General features: G+C 43.9%; 1 protein-coding gene and 1 pseudogene across 1 annotated transcript; both read left to right on the top strand.

Moving 5' to 3' along the window:
• The first annotated feature begins 1,051 nt into the window (after positions 1-1,051).
• Positions 1,052-4,023, top strand: LOC126589069 (uncharacterized; annotated as a pseudogene).
• Positions 4,024-8,358: 4,335 nt separating this feature from the next.
• LOC126589081 (uncharacterized) lies at positions 8,359-9,833 on the top strand. Its single transcript, XM_050254261.1, has 2 exons — positions 8,359-8,960; positions 9,405-9,833. The coding sequence occupies exons 1-2, from the start codon at positions 8,530-8,532 to the stop codon at positions 9,565-9,567; spliced, it is 594 nt and encodes a 197-aa protein (XP_050110218.1). The 5' UTR covers positions 8,359-8,529; the 3' UTR covers positions 9,568-9,833.
• The last annotated feature ends 6,385 nt before the right edge of the window (positions 9,834-16,218 follow it).

Here is a 16,218-nt window from a genome sequence, read left to right as displayed (position 1 = left end):
GATTCAAACCGAAGCTTTTCGTGATCAAGAGATGCGTAGACGCACTTTGAAGGAGCTTGAGGAGAAGACTTATCCATTCCCCGACTCTGATGTGGTTGCCATGCTAGATGACCTGTTGGACAAGAAGGTGATCAGTTTGCCTGAGTGCAGACGGCCGGAAGAGATGAATCGTACCGACAGTCCAAGATACTGTAAATTCCACCGCTTCATCAGTCATCCGACAGAAAAATGTTTCGTGCTGAAAGATCTTATCATGAAGCTGGCTCAGAAAGGAATCATCGAGTTAGATCTTGACGAAGTGGCGAAGTCAAACTATACCACCTTCACTTCTGGCTCTTCCGACTCAAAGTTTTCACCTCAACCGTTGGGGGCATCCTCCAAGACAAGCAAAATTGAAGGATGGACTCAAGTCACTCCTAAGAAATTGCACAAGAAGCATACGTCTCCTCCACAAGTCCGCCAATCGGAAAGGGGGCAAAGCAGTTCTTGTCAACCTTCAAAGCAACGTGAACGTGTTGAAGATGATGAAATTGCGACACAAAAATCGTCTGTTGCCATCACGATGCGCGACTTCTTGCCCGAAGACTTCTTCAATAACGCGGTCAAAGCTCCTTGCTATGAAAATTGTGAGGAACGCCTCTCCCGGATTGCTTGACAAAATTCACAAATTCTCCTCGCCCGCACGAGTCTAAACTGCATGGCACAAAGCTCCTGGTCTGCACGAGCATAAAAGGCAACACCAACGCTCCTGGTCTGCACGAGCATAAAAGGCAACACCAACGCTCATGGTCTGCACGAGCATAAAAGGCGACACCAATGCTCCTTGCCTGCACGAGTTAAAACTGCAAACGGCACAAAAATGAAAATACCAAGAAAAAATGTATTTGAACTACGTTACGACTTGATCTCTTCTTTGGAGGGGTACGTAGGCAGCTCGAATATTCAAAATTTAAGTTCAGTCACACCAAAATAAGGAATAAAGATTTTATTAAAAGTTTTAATGCTATTACAATATTTGTTTGTCCAAAAAAAAAAAAAAGAAAAAAAAAAAGAAAAAAGAAAAAATAACATAAAAAAAAAAAAAAAAAAAAATTGGGCCGCCCCAACCTTGTCCCCATCAAAGGGAATCACAGCCCAGGCCTCCCTTCATTTCACAGGCCCATATTGACAACAAGCCCGTAAAAGGAACATCAGAAATGGAGCTGTGAGAAAGCATCATCAACCAAAACAACTTCATGTTGGGGCTGACAAAGCAACTGCATCAAAACGAAGGTAAACAATCAAAGCCGCGTGTACTCGCCGCTGTCCATCCACGTGGTGCTGAGCTTGATCGCGCCCGAGTCAAAAGGTCCGACCCAGGACCAGCTGCTCTCGCTCTATCTGTAGCTCCGGAGTACCACCCCACCTGGGCTGAGTTCCAAGATCCGATTGCCTACATTTTCAAGATCGAGAAGGAGGCTTCCCAGTTTGGAATCTGCAAAATCGTGCCGCCGGTGCCGCCTTCCACGAAGAAGACCACAATTGGGAACTTCAACCGGTCTCTGGCTGCTCGGGCGGGGGTTTCGGGTTCTTTGTGCCCGACATCTGAGCCCACATTCACTACCCGGCAGCAGCAGATCGGGTTCTGCCCTCGGAGGCCACTGCCGGAGCCCTCAGCCACGCGTTATACGACGCCGTTTGGGGACATCAATGTACGGTCTCCGTCGTTGACTCCACTATCTTCACCGGAGAGAGCTGCTGACGAATACCCATCTGCATCGGACCAAAACGGAGGGTCTCCGTCGATGTCCTCGTTATCTTCGTCGCCGGAGAAAGGATTAGAGAAGAACCCACATGCATCATCGAAAGTTTCGGTAGTTACGGATCAAGGTTCGCTGATTTCGTCACCGGAGAGACATTTCGGAATCAATCCAGATGCATTATCGAAAGTTTCGGTGGTTTCGGGTCAGAGTTCTCCTATTTCTTCACCGGAATTAAAATTCGGAAACAACACAGATGGGTTAACAAAAGTTACGGCCTTTCCGGATCGAAATGATCAGTCCCCTTCCCCATTATCACATTGTTCATCGTCACCGGAGAGAGAATCAGACGGTTCTGATTCAAAAGCCAAGTCGTTTTCACCTTCTATGTCACCACTGAGAGGTTTGGAGAACTCAGCTGCCTCGCCAAGAATTTCAAATGCTTCGGATCGAGCATCTATTCATTTGGATCCCAAAATGCAGTCTCTTTCATCATCTTCATCGTCTTCGTTGTCAAACTCGCCGGAGAGAGAGTTTAGTGTTGATTTAAAGCAACCTCTTTCGGTTCCGCCGCCACCGCCTTCACCTCATTCCCCACCAACCAAACAGAGAGAAAGCGGTGCAGGAGAGACCAGACCAGATCGGATGGCGGACGGAACTGCGCACTCGCGGTATGTGAAGCTGACAAAGGATCAAGCGCCGGCCGAGGACATTAAGCCCGGCGAGCTCAATCAGCTCATCGAAGTTCCCCAGTTGAATGTTCACAGGTGTCATGAATGCGGACAGCCTTTACCCGAGAGCTATCAGCCCCCTGGAGATGAGCCTTGGACAACCGGAATTTTTGGCTGTGCTGAAGATAGAGAAAGTTGCTTGATAGGGTTATTTTGTCCATGTGTTCTGTTTGGGCGCAATGTTGAGAGCCTAAGAGACGATACCCCTTGGAACAGACCATGCATTTGTCATGCCGTTTGTATTGAAGGTGGTATGGCTCTGGCAGCATTAACTACAATCTTCCATGACATTGACCCAAGGACTTCATTTCTTATTTGTGCGAGGGTCTGTTATTTTCTTGGTGGATGTGTGGGGTATTTACAGGTCTTGTCCGGCAATCCTTGCAGAAGAAGTATCATCTACAGAACTCGCCGTGTGACCCATGCTTGACACACTGCTGCTTGCACTGGTGCGCCTTGTGCCAAGAGCACAGGGAGATGAAGGGACGCCTCTCGGACAATGTTGTGATGCCAATGACCGTCGTCAACTCACCCCAAGTTCAACAGATGAAGTCTGCTGACGACAACCAGGACTCCGCTTCACCACCGACAAACACCATCCAAGCTTACCTACCGCTCTTCCGCCCTACGACACGTCGCTCAAGCGACTCGAGCACCTCGAAATCGCACCATAGCTGTCTCCCTGCGACTCCAAGCTGCTCCTTTCCTTCTATCCACCAGCACAACGGCAGCAGCAATTTGAGAGCAGCCCGGACGAGAAGCCGCAGATTCTGAACCCGCAGCTTTTCATGAGCAACCAGACTCAGCAATCCTTGTTCTCCGCCGTCATCTTCACCGGTCTTTGTGCCGCTCTCTGCTGCCTCACTCCACCAAACCTGGCCTGCTGCACATGGTGTGCACACCCAGAGCAAGTGGACCTTCACGTCAGCCCTTATCCTCCGCTCCTCCTCTGTGCAAACCTGCGTCTCCAAACTTACGACCTCGTCGTCGTTCTGAACCATGGTAGAGCAGCAGAATCCGAGATAGAACATCTTCAACGTGGCACTCATCTGCTCTCTCGTCGCCGGCATTGGAGGACAGGCTCTGTCTCCGCCACCTCTGACTCTCTCTACTTGCAGCAATGACTTGGCGACTAGATCTCTAGGTGGGTCTTCTGATGGCTGCAGGTTCTCATGTTCTCCTTCCATAGATTTGCAGTCTTGTGGAGTCTGCTCAAAGCTTTTAACAGAGAGATCTTCATGGTGCAAGCGGTGGTGATGCAGTACATCATCTACATCATCTAGGCACCCTCTCCGTTGCGCAACGCCTAAGCCCAGCAAAGAACCCAGCTCCAAAGCATTGGCACCGTCTGTCCACACCTACCTCCTCCGTGCACCTCCATCTCCTCCGCCTCTTGCCTCGCAGCTGCCACCAACTTCAAAGACCGCTGTCAAACGACTAGCCGGCCGAGAAGCTCTTCCTCAAACTCCAGCTCTCCGTCCGTCTTCGTCCGCTCCCTGCAAATTCCTCTACCCACCACCCAAATTTATACACAAAAAAAAAAAAAAAAAAAAAAAAAAAGAAGGATGGTGGTGCATCTGGCACCACGTGAAAAAAGGGAATGGTGCATGGGCACCAACTAAAGAAGCAGAAAATAATACAAACAAAAAAAAAAAAAAAAAAAAAAAAAAAAAAAAAAAAGGGTATGGTGCATCAGGCACCAGAAAAAGAAAAAAAAAATATATATATAAAACATAAAGGAAAATTTGGGGATAGTGGCCGGCAAAGAGGTGTGGTGACATATGTGTACATAATATATATATAGCAAAAAAAAAAAAAAAAAAAAAAATTTGCATTGAGAGAAATAAAGTCCATTTTTTATTTATTTTTCTGGAAATTTTGCATAAATTTGCATTATACATACCTTAAAAAAAAAAAAAAAAAAAAATCAAATCAAATCAAATTTACAAGAGGGGATCTTCAAGGACGATCAGGTGCCGCCTCACCACTCGGCAGAGCTCCAGAAATGAGAGGCGCTGGAGGTTGACTGTTTGAAGCCTCACCACTCGGCGGAACTCCAGGAAGTAGAGGAGCCAAAGGTTGATCATTCGGAGCTTCACTACGCGGTACAACCCCAGAAGACGAAGGTAAATGTTGTTGGAACAAACCCACAAACCTCCGATGATCAAGTAAAATCTGACCATCAGATTCCTGCATCTGGTCAATTTTCCTCTTCATGTTTGTGGCATAGTTGTGTGCGAGCTTGTGCAACTGTTTATTCTCATGCTTGAGCCCCCTAATCTCCTGTTTGAGACTCATCACTTCAGCCGCCAACGATTCAACTTGACGGGTTCGAGCAAATAGGCGTTGGGCCATGTTGGACACAGAACCCGCACACTGCACACTAAGAGCCAAAGACTCCTTAACAGCCAACTCATCAGACCGCCTGGAAAGTAGTCTGTTATCTTTGGGAGTGACAAGGTTCCGGGCCACCACCGCAGCAGTCATATCATTCTTCATCACCGAATCCCCAACAGTAAGAGGACCAGTAGGGGATATGAAGGATGGGCGCCATATGTTATCTGGAGAAGGCGGGACTACCTCTTCATCAAGGTTCAAATCAAAACGACGGTCGGAGGGTCCAGACATTTTCAAAGGTGTTGAAGAAAGAAGAGGTCGGACAAATCAAGACCTTAGAAGTGCAAGAAGGGAGTTTCTACAAGCGAAAATTCAAGTGTGCTTTGAAACGAACTGCGTACCTCTATAAAAAAACGGCACTCGACGGGATTTCAGAGATCGAAGAGGTGAGCTCAGAATTCGAAGAGGCCATTCAAAAATCGAAGAGGCAAGCTCAGAAATCGGAGAAGCATCTTGCTTTTCCAGACGCGTCGACACCCGTCACACGCAAACTCAGCTTTGCGGAAATCACGGGTAATTTGTCGAAGCGCCAATCCCAGATATCGAAGAGGCGCCAGTCTTTTTCAGCCACGTCAGCACCCATCACATGCAAACTCAGCTTTGCGTAAATCACGGGTAATTTTTCGAAGCGTCGATCCCAGTTATCGAAGAGGCGCCAGTCTTTTTCAGCCGCGTCAACACCTGTCACATGCACACTCAGCTTGGCGTAAATTACGGACAATTTGTCGAAAATTTCTGATAAAGAAACAAGCATGTGAAGCCGTATAGATCAATCACGCATCGGTCGCCGACACGAGTGAAAGAATAGTACCTCTACAGGTATCAAAGAACTTCCAATAATTGTCTACCCTCGCCTTCCATAGCAAGGCAGACATACAGAGCCTTTCTTCATCCAAAAAAATGTTTTCCCAACGAAACCTCTCGAGTCATTCAGTGTTCCTTATTCCTTGGAGTACCTCTGCAAGCCAATGACTCCAAAGCAAAAGTATCTCATATCACCAGGGTAGAAAGCAAGAGTATCTCATATCATGCATTCTCCCTGTCCTTTCCTTTGGCCTTGTTCCTACCTACAAAGACAAGGATAAAGAAAACAATATGCCGGAACTTCCACTCAAACTCGGGTAAGGAACCGACTGCTTGGAACCCTTCCCTGATTGCCTACCTAGCACTGCTCTCGAGTACTCGCCTTCCACTGCTGCTGTACTTTCAAAGAAGCTGCCACATCTGCCTGGAGAACAGATAAGGCATGTGAAAATGATACCTTGCAGCATGTGGAGACAAGGTGCAGAAGGAACAAGCAGAGAAGAATGCGGTCTGCACGGTCAACTCAGCAGAAGGAGTCTGAACTGAGGAACTCGAGAAGCTGCCACATCTGCCTGAAGAAACAAGTAGAGAAGAATGCAGCATGCACAGTCAACTCAGCAGAAAGAGTCTGAGATGAAGAACTCGAGAAGATGTCGCATCTGCCTGATGACGGTGAACTTGTTTTGACCCTCAAATTCTTGGGTCGACTTACTAGGCGTTGTGGGCTGCACGTGCCGATTCACCACCCTTGAATCAAATCCTTAAAGATCAAGTCACCAACTGGAAGAAGATCTCATCAATCTTGAAGATCATACCGTTGACCAAACGGCTCAGGTGTGAATTAGAAAGATTGAACAAAGCAACAAGTCATCACCTTCACCTCGTGCCTGCTTGCCACGTGTTCGAGTCAGCCTTCAAGAATCAAGCCTCAACGGCCCTTGAAGAAGCTTCCAGCCAAATTCAAAATCAAGCCTCGACGGCCCTGGAAGAAATCACAAGTTCGATTCAAGATTAAGTGTCTACCACCCTTGAATCAAAACCTAGTTCAAGAATAAGCTATGGAAAATCAACAATTGGAGGAATCCAGAAAATCCTTCAACCCAGTTCAAAATCAAAGCTGTGGAAAGTCAACAAGCGCAACAAAATATGTGCCGATTCGCCCACTACCAAAGCCAAAGATCATCTACCACATGAAGCTCCTTGTGGTCCAATTTCAACCTTCAAGATCAAGCCTCGACGGCCCTTGAAGAATTTCAAACAAAGTTCAAGATCAAGCCTCAACGGCCCTTGAAGAAATCTCAAGCCCAATTCAAGATCAAGCCTCGACGGCCATTGGATCGACATCTACCTTAAGGGACTTCAAAACGCATCTCCTACACGCGACAAGCACATGTATACGGCGCGCCTTGAAGTGGGGGCATTTGTAGACATCGAAATTTCGGTAAATAAATGTTGACCGATAAATCAAAGTGTCAACGCTCATGTATTACATAAATTTTACACGTAGCGTGTGTCTCAACAAAAATTGAATTGAGTTGGAAAAGTCATCAAATAGGACACGTGTCAACACCTGGCAGAAACGACTTATTTCATCTGGAATATTATATTCAAAGTTAGGCCTTGGAAAATTCTATAAATACAAGCCCATTTCATTCATTTAGGGGGAGGAACCAAAAAAAAATCATTAGGCAAAACTCTTGAAGCTCTGAAGCTCTGAAACTCCGAAGCTCTCAAGCATCCAGGTTCCCGAAGAATCAAGAAAGCGTTCTTCGTTCATCGTTCTTCCAAGATCAAGCCCGACGGCCCTTGGATCAACAATCATCCACCTTCAAGCCCAAGCCTCAACGACCCCTTGAAGAAAGCGTTCATCGTTCATCAACTGTTCATCCTCAAGGATCAAGCCCCAACGGTCCCTTTGGATCGACAACACCAACAAATCCGCTCATCCGCTGTTCATCAAGCCCAAGCCCCGACGGCCCTTGAAGAAAGCGTTCATCGTTCATCACTGTTCTTCGAGATCAAGCCCAAAAGCCCTCGAAGATCCGTTCAAGCCCAAAAGCTCTCGAAGATCCGTTCGTCACTGTTCTTCGAGTTCAAAGCCCAAAAGCCCTCGGAAATCCGTTCATCACTGTTCTTCGAGATCAAGCCCAAAAGCCCTTGAAGATCCGTCAATCACCATTCTTCAAGATCAAGCCCAAAAGCCCTTGAAGATCCGTTCATCCTCGTTCATCCAAGATCAAGCCTCAACGGCCCTTGGATCAATCGCACATCCCACAAATCAACACCTTACGGAGATCGAATCAGAGGATCAAAATAGAGAGAGATTGTAACCCAAAATCATCAAAAACACAAATATTTGTTTGTGCACGTTGTTCTTGTCTCTTTCGTTTCAGGAATTTTCCGTGTTCACAAAGATATCTAATTATCGCCCGCCACATCATGTGTTCTACAAAACATATTTTCAAAACATGATCTCCCTAGTATTTTTCTTCCATTTATCACCAAATATCCCATTCATCGTATCCTATATATTTGGAATTTGGATATGTTAAAATCTAATATTTTGCTGACATTTGACCGCGTCCTAAGGAATAGTAGTCTGCAATTTTTACCTAATAATGGCATGCCCAAGAATCACTAGCTAATTTGTGGATCACTCCCCTAAAAAGAAAAAACTTTGTGAATCAAAGCTGTCAATGCAGTAATCTTTCTTAATAAACACACAAAAATGAGACCCTCCAAATATACGTCACTTCCCCTATACCCCTCTATTACGCATCCCCTTTTGGAGTTTATTGTGGCAACATTTGGGTAGGAGTTGTGGCGGCTGCCCCATCAATTACAGCCGTACACGAGCCATGGAACGTAAAGCAACTGCACCTCCGCGGCGAGTAATGGTGGTGGCAGATCCAACCCGGGAATCAGCGGGTGCACTCCAATATGCGCTTTCTCATGCAGTTCTTGAACACGATGAATTGATCCTTTTCTTTGTTGAGAACCAAAATACCTGGCGAAACACATTCACGACGTTACTCAAAATACCTAGCATCGCCTCCGCGGCCATCGCTACAATGTCCTTTGAAGGAACTTTAGAGGAGGACGTGGATTTTCTTGAAGAAATGAAGAATGTATGCGAACGTGTACAACCAAAACTGCGTGTGCGTGTGGAGAGGGTGGCAATGGAGGAAGGCAGAGACAAAGCAAACACTATTCTACATCAAAGCGATGTTCTTGGGGTTGATATCATGGTTATAGGGCAACGAAGGAAAATTTCGATGGATATTTTAGGGTGAGTTTTCTTTCTCAGTAGATGTTCTAGTTACAATACTTCTGTTTGTGTGTGTGCGTGTAAATATATATATATATATATATATATATATATATATATATATATTTTTTTTTTTTTTTTTTTTTTTTAAGTGGAGAAATTAAGATTAACATATGCATAACATGAGACTATATCTTCGACTTCGACTTTTCATAATATCGTTCCACTTTTAATTTTTTTTATCTGAATTTGATTTTTATTAAAAGTTAAGAAAAATGAGAAACGAAAACAAAACGGAAATTCATGCAAAAAGGCGATGATATATTGAAAGTGGCATGAGTTCAAGTCATTTGGCTAGCCCAAGGGATCAGAGATCGAGGATGACAAAATTGAATTTAAAATCGAATTTAATTCCTTCCAATGTAATTGTTCGCTAATTATAATTTCTGATATTGTGTGAAACAGATCATATACGTGGCCTGGAGGGCGAGGGGTAAAGGCGATAGACACAGCGGACTACTTGATCGAAAATAGCAAACGAACTTGTGTTGCAGTACAAAAAAAGGGGTTAGATGGAGGCTACCTTCTCAACTCAAGAACCCTAAAGAATTTCTGGCTTCTGGCTTAACCTCGCTGGATCAAATGAGCATCTTAACCTGGCCGGGATCATGGTTAATTAGTAATTCATCATGTTTAATTTCTCTTGGTTAAGGAGTGAATTCCACTTGTACAAGTCCACCGATTTGGAAATGCTGCTGCCTCTGGGAGAACCTTGGACGTATATTTGGAAATGCTGCTGCCTCTGGGGACATATTTGACAATGCTAGGTCACAATTACAAACTGTACAAAGTAACCTCCTTGTTAATTCAAATGTGAAGCACACATTTTCAGAACTCTTTCTGCATGCATGAATCTTTCGGTTGGTTCCTCCATTTTATGAACATTATAAATTGTCATATATTTGGGCATGAACTATGCCATTTCTAGTAATAACTAAGTTGTCTAGCCGGCCGAGTACGTATACTTGCCGTTCCTATAACACACATCACGTGACAAATGTCTCCTACTTTAGTAGGTCATGAATCGAACAACTCATGAGTATCATAAGATCTAAATTGTTAAAAAAAAAAAAACCTGCAAATATTGTGGTACCTACTTCTAAGTTCTAAGTTCAAGATTGACTTGGTGCAGAAATTTCAATCTGGGTTTGTTTGAAATAGGATAGGTTAAAAGATTTTGATCCAAACCCTGGCCCAAAGACTGGGTTGGTCCATTTTGGTTCTATTTAATTATTGGTTCAAAATATGAAGGAAAAAAATGACAATGATCGTCGTTTAATCAACTAATAGAGACTTCACAAGGATAATTGAATTGTTGGAAGACTGAAGGCATGTTTTAGAACATTTAATTCCATATTTTATTTCTTCTTCTCAATCAGTCAAAAAATGCATTTACGTCGGCACATTGCTGTATCTAGACAATAGATTTACAGCGAATGAGATGTTAGGTCTAGTGCACTGAGCCAAATACAATAAAGCCCCAATTGCACTTAGGTAAGGAACTTCGGGCTCCAATATCTCTTCCTCATCCTCCTTTGGACGGAAGGGATCTCGTTTAGCATCTAGAGTTCGAACGACCATGGGTGTACTCGAAGGCTTCACTTTATCCTCATTAAAACATCGCAACACCATTTGGGTGTAGTTCGATTGATGTACTAGGATTCCATCCGAACAATGCTCAATCTCCCGGCCGAGGCAATATCGAGTTTTCCCAAGATCTTTTACCTCAAATTCCGATTTCAAGTGTGTAGCAATTTCCTCAAGCTCTGTGGGAATCCCAATGAGGTTCATGTCATCGACATAAACTGCAACGATTGCAAATCTGGAATGTGACTTCTTTATGAACATGCATGGGCATAGTTCATTGTTCATATAACCCTGACTTGTCAAATATTCACTCAGACGGTTATATCACATCAGCCCGGATTGTTTTAATCCGTAGAGTGACCTCCTCAACCTAATTGAGAGAGTGTTTCGTGGTTCAGAATTATTTGAACTAGTCAATGGAAGTCCTTCTGGAACTTTCATATAAATTTCTGTATCTAGATCCCTATAGAGATACGCAGTTACCACGTCCATAAGTTACATATTCAGTTTTTCGGAAACTACCACACTGATTAGGTAGCGGAACGTTATAACATCCATTACGGGGGAATACGTTTCCACGTAATCAATCCCTTGGCACTAAGAGAAGCCTTGCGCTACGAGGCGTGCTTTGTATCGTACTATTTCATTCTTCTCATTATGCTTCCTCACGAAAACCTACTTGTAGCCAACAGGCTTCACGCTTGGTGGTGTAGGAACGATAGGTTCAAATACCTTACGTTTCGAGAGTGAATCGAGTTCGACCTGGATTGCTTATTTTCAGTTTGACCAATCGGTTCGACGTCGGCATTCATTAATGGAACGTGGTTCAATGTCATCGCTGAGCATGATGTCGGTAGCTACTGAGTATGCAAATGCATCATCGACGATCACCTTATTCCTATTCCAAACCTCATCCAATACTGTGTAGTGGACCGAAATCTCGCGATTCTCGGAAGGCCGACATGTTTCATCTGAAGCATCACCGTAATTTAGAATAACCTCATGCGTTGGAACGGATGAGTGAGCGATGGTCAGATTCAAACTAGGTTCACTAGTTGGTGCCATTTTTCTCTTCCAGGGTTGTGAATCCTTTGAACCAAGGGGTCTGCCACGTTTCAGGGTCAGAGCAAATGATTGGCTAGCAACCAATGTACCTTGTCGCATGGAGGGTGCGACCTTCCCATCTTCGAGGATAGTCCAACCTTCCCAGGCGAGTTGTTGACGTACCCGGGGTAAATCTATCTTTACATGTGTGTTTACAGCGGGTATGTGTGATCTTGTCACATTTGCTAGATCATTAAAAGCATCCGGCATGCTTTGAGTAATGCTCTAAAGATTTATAATTCGACGCACCTCAGTTTCAGACTGGGCAGTGTGGGGATCTAAATGAGACATAGTGGGAGCATACCACGACAATTCGTGGCGTTCTACAGGAACGTTAGCATGCTTATCTCCCCCTAACGACGGGAAGACTGTCTCATCAAAGTGACAATCCACAAAATGTGTGGTAAAGAGATCTCCTGTCAAGGGTTCTAAGTAGCGAACAATTGATGTCGAATCATAACCAACATAGATTCCCATTTTTTCTCTCAGGACCCATTTTGGTACGTAGCGACGGTGCTACTGGCACATAAATGGCGCACCCAAGCACCCGTAAATGCGAGACGTCAGGCTTGTATCCAGTGACCAACTATAACGGTAAATGTGGTTGGGTAGCGATGGGCCTCAGGCGGACCAACATAATTGCGTGCAATATTGCATAGCCCCAGGCAGATACCGGCAATTTGGTTCTCATAACCAAAGTCCAAACTATCAATTGAATGCGCTTTATGAAAGCTTCTGCCAAGCCGTTTTGGGTGTGAATATGGGGCACAGGATGTTCCACATTAATTCCTACTGACATGCAATAATCGTTAAAAGTCTGTGAGGTAAACTCTCCAGCGTTATCCAGTCGAATCGACTTGATCGGATAATCAGGGTGGTGAGCCCTTAGCTTAATGATTTGAGCTAGGAGTTTAGCAAACACAACATTGTGTATGGACAACAAGAAAACATGTTACCATCTTGTCGATGCATCAACCAACGCCATAAAATATTTAAATGGTTCGCAGGTTGGTTGGATTGGTCCACAAATATCCCCTTGAATCCTCTGAAGAAATTTAGGGGGGTCGTGAATAATCTTTGCATATGATGGTTGAGTATTTAACTTCCCTAAATAACACACTTTGCATGGTGAGAGTCCAATATAGAAATGTAACTTATGCCCATGTGAAGATATGAGGATAGGCGCATCATGTCACATCCAGAATGTCCCAAATGATCATGCCAAAGCAACAAAGTGTCCGGGAACTCAGGCATAGGGCCGGCCACATTATAGGTTTCTATGCCGTGAATGGTTGTAATGTACAACCCATTCAGCAAGCGTTCCAACTTCTCGTGAATATGCTTCTGGCCATATTCATACGAAGTGATACAAAGAAATTCAGAACCATGATCTTCAATGGTTTCAAGATGATATTTATTATCTCAAATATCTCTAAAATTCAACAACATTCTTCCGGAACGTTGAGAATAGAGTGCCTCCTTAATGGTCAGAATTGTACCATTAGACAACATGATACGTGCCTTTTCGTATCCTTCAATTAGGTTGGATAGGCCTGAGAGAGTTGTCAAATGAGCTTTCTTGGGTACTAAGTTATTAAAATAGTGTCGTTCAAGCAAGATGGTATGCGTGGTTGCACTATCTGCCAGACAACTAACTTCCCCACTAGACATACCTAGAAATAAATTGATTGAATTGGTCACATGTATAAATATAAGTCTATTCATTCAATTAAGCAATTCGAGAAAATAATATCCATTCAAATAACAATCCATAATTCAAAACAAATCAAAACCAAACAAGTTATTCCAAATACATAGAAAAATTGTTCAAAATTAAGCCATAAACCTAGCAAAATAGGGGGTAGGGCCGGCCACTCCTAGTGGGTTCGGCCACTAGGGCTAAACACCCTAAAAACATGTCTAATTTATTCATCCATAGGTGCTGATGCCTCCTGGAAATCCGATATCTCCATTGATGTAGTTGCATCTTCCGAATGATCCACATGTGCAAAGTTAGACTCACGATGAGAATAATATTTGGCAATAGCCTCAGGGGAAGCTCGGCATACGCGTGACCAATGATCTATTGATCCATAACGATAGCACATGTCCAGTTCAGTAGAAGCAGCCTGAACGAAAGCTTTGCCCTTGTTCTTGAAGTTTGAAACCTTAGGGGCGAGTGGTGGACGCTGCTGGGTCACATTTCTTCCCTTAGGTGCGGCACTCTGTTAACTTTGGGCCCGTGGTTGGGCTTGCAGCCCATTGTCATGGTCATGACGGTTCTTTCATCGTTTATGGCTGCTAGAATAGGTCGCATGTGCTTCAGGCACGGCATTCGAACCAGTCGGTTGAGCTTGATGATTCTTCATCAAAAGTTGGTTTTGCTTTTCAGCGAGAAGCAAAACAAAGATCAAATCCGAAAACTTGGTGAATTTTTGTGCCCTATATTATTGCTGCAGGACAATATTGGTGGCATGGAAGGTCGAATAGGTCTTCTCCAAGAGATCTGATTCGGTTAGTTCCACTTTGCAGAATTTCAACAGAGAACAGATTCTACAAACTTCAGAATTGTATTCATTCACGGACTTAAAGTCCCGAAAACGAAGATGCTGCCAGTCGTGTCTTACTTTAGGCAAGTATATGTCTTTCTGGTGATCGAAACGGTCGGCCAGAGCAAGCCAGAGGGTGCGTGGGTCCTCCTTAGCGAGATACTCAGTCTGCAGTGCAACATGAATGTCTTCGGATGAAGATTATTGCAGTAGCCTTCTGAGCTTCGTCAACAGGTTTGTCGGCGATAGGTGCCTCGATGGTGGCTATAATACCTTTTGCAATGAGATAGAGTTTCACGTCTTCAACCCACTTCAGATAGTTTCTTCCAGAGACTTATAGAGCGGAGAAATCGAGCTTGTTCAAGTTCGACATGTCCCTAAAACGGAGGGAGAAAACGTGATTAGTCATATGGTAAGCCATAGACATATATCGTAGAACATACAGGTTCTATAGACATATAGTGGTTTAATTTATGCATGAAAACTATGGGTTTCATGTGATATGTTTTGAATTAAAACTTCGGGTTTCAAAGGTACTAAATTTGAAACTACAGGTTCAATTTAGTTTTATGAACAATTAGTTCATAATGAGAGGTTCCTGCAAGAAACATAGAATGCAATATACTAATTTGGATATAATGGATTTGAGGTTCTTCGGGAACTCAAGTGTGAAAGCTTCGTTACTACGAAAGTACGTGACGGTACAAAGTATAAAAATAAATTATTGAATCGTTATGTCCAAAAGTGATCTTCAAGTTAATAATTTTGGATTCATCTTCAAGTCAATAAATTATTGAATCATTAATGTTTAAAAGTGATATTCAAGTCAATAATTCAATCAATCGGATCATACCAAGTCAATTGTAGAAGCTAAATAATATTATTAGATCGAAAATATAGCCCCAAAATAATTTGGGCTTGGTGCCGTGAGCAAAAAGCTCAAATGGCTGTAAGCCACAGGTCCAGAGACAGGACAGGCCTAAGGGCCTACGAGGTAGCATGGGCAGGTTCAGCAAAAGCTAGCATGCGGGTTTGTGTTACGGGAGAAAAGGCCCAGTCTTGTAGGCTGGTGCATGCCTTGGGAAACACCCAGCCAACTGGGCTGGATTTGAATGAAGGTTGCAGGCCTGGGTTTGTTGCGTGGCTACGAGCCACGGTGCAAGGGTGGAGGGTTCCAGGCCCATCCATTTGGACCTCAGGCCGATGCCTAGTATCAGTATGCATAGTGGTGGTGCGGTGGGTGTGCCACACTGTTATAACCACCCCCAATTTTCCTTTTTATTTCTATTTTCCCCCTAAAACATTTTTTTTAATTTATCAATTTAATCCTTTATTCTCTTTTAATTTTAGTCGTTGATCTAGATTTCTTATTACTCTTAAACTGCCAAGTGGCAGATTATTAGCTCTCTTTTCCTTTCTTCTCTTTCTGAGTCTCTCCTCTCAGACATATCTCACTCTCTCTTTCTCACGGGATCTCTCTTCTCTCCATTTCACTCCCTGCACCGTGACGAACCAAGCAACATGCAAGAAACTCCAGTGTAGACAATTTTCATCACCTTCCTGGCACCATTAATCTATCCTTCTCCGTCGCAATAAGGTCAAGGAACTCAGAGAAGAGACCTCTGACGGATCCCTTAATTCTTTCTGGCTAGGTAAGTTTGTTTACCTGTGTAAATCACCATTGTGGTTGTTGGACGTTGTGTGATGACAATTATGTTGTTCTTCCAAGGTTTTGTGGACGGGAACAGCATGGGGGAAACTCACCCATATTTTCCGGCGAACGTGTGACTTTCGAGGTTTCTTTTCGAGCTCTCACGGCCATTCACGGCAAAATTAGGGTATGGAAATTACTCCACTCTCTTCCCTCTTCATTTTAGTACTTGTTTTGAGTAGTGGTTTAATTGTTCGTCGTCAACCGGAGCATTTTCCTTTTCGGTGTTCTTCCACGATTTACACCCAGGCCATCAGGCTTTCTCAAA

The sequence above is a fragment of the Malus sylvestris genome, chromosome 11 (assembly GCF_916048215.2).
Source record: "Malus sylvestris chromosome 11, drMalSylv7.2, whole genome shotgun sequence".
In the NCBI taxonomy this organism is placed as follows: Eukaryota; Viridiplantae; Streptophyta; class Magnoliopsida; order Rosales; family Rosaceae; genus Malus; species Malus sylvestris.
This window is presented reverse-complemented; position numbering and strand designations above follow the sequence as displayed.

Bases quoted from the DNA above. Each gene is read 5' to 3' on its own strand.
- LOC126589081 (XM_050254261.1), top strand. From the start codon at position 8,530: ATGGAACGTAAAGCAACTGCACCTCCGCGGCGAGTAATGGTGGTGGCA. The intron at 8,961-9,404 runs GTGAGTTTTCTT...TGTGTGAAACAG, and splicing joins ATTTCGATGGATATTTTAGG to ATCATATACGTGGCCTGGAG.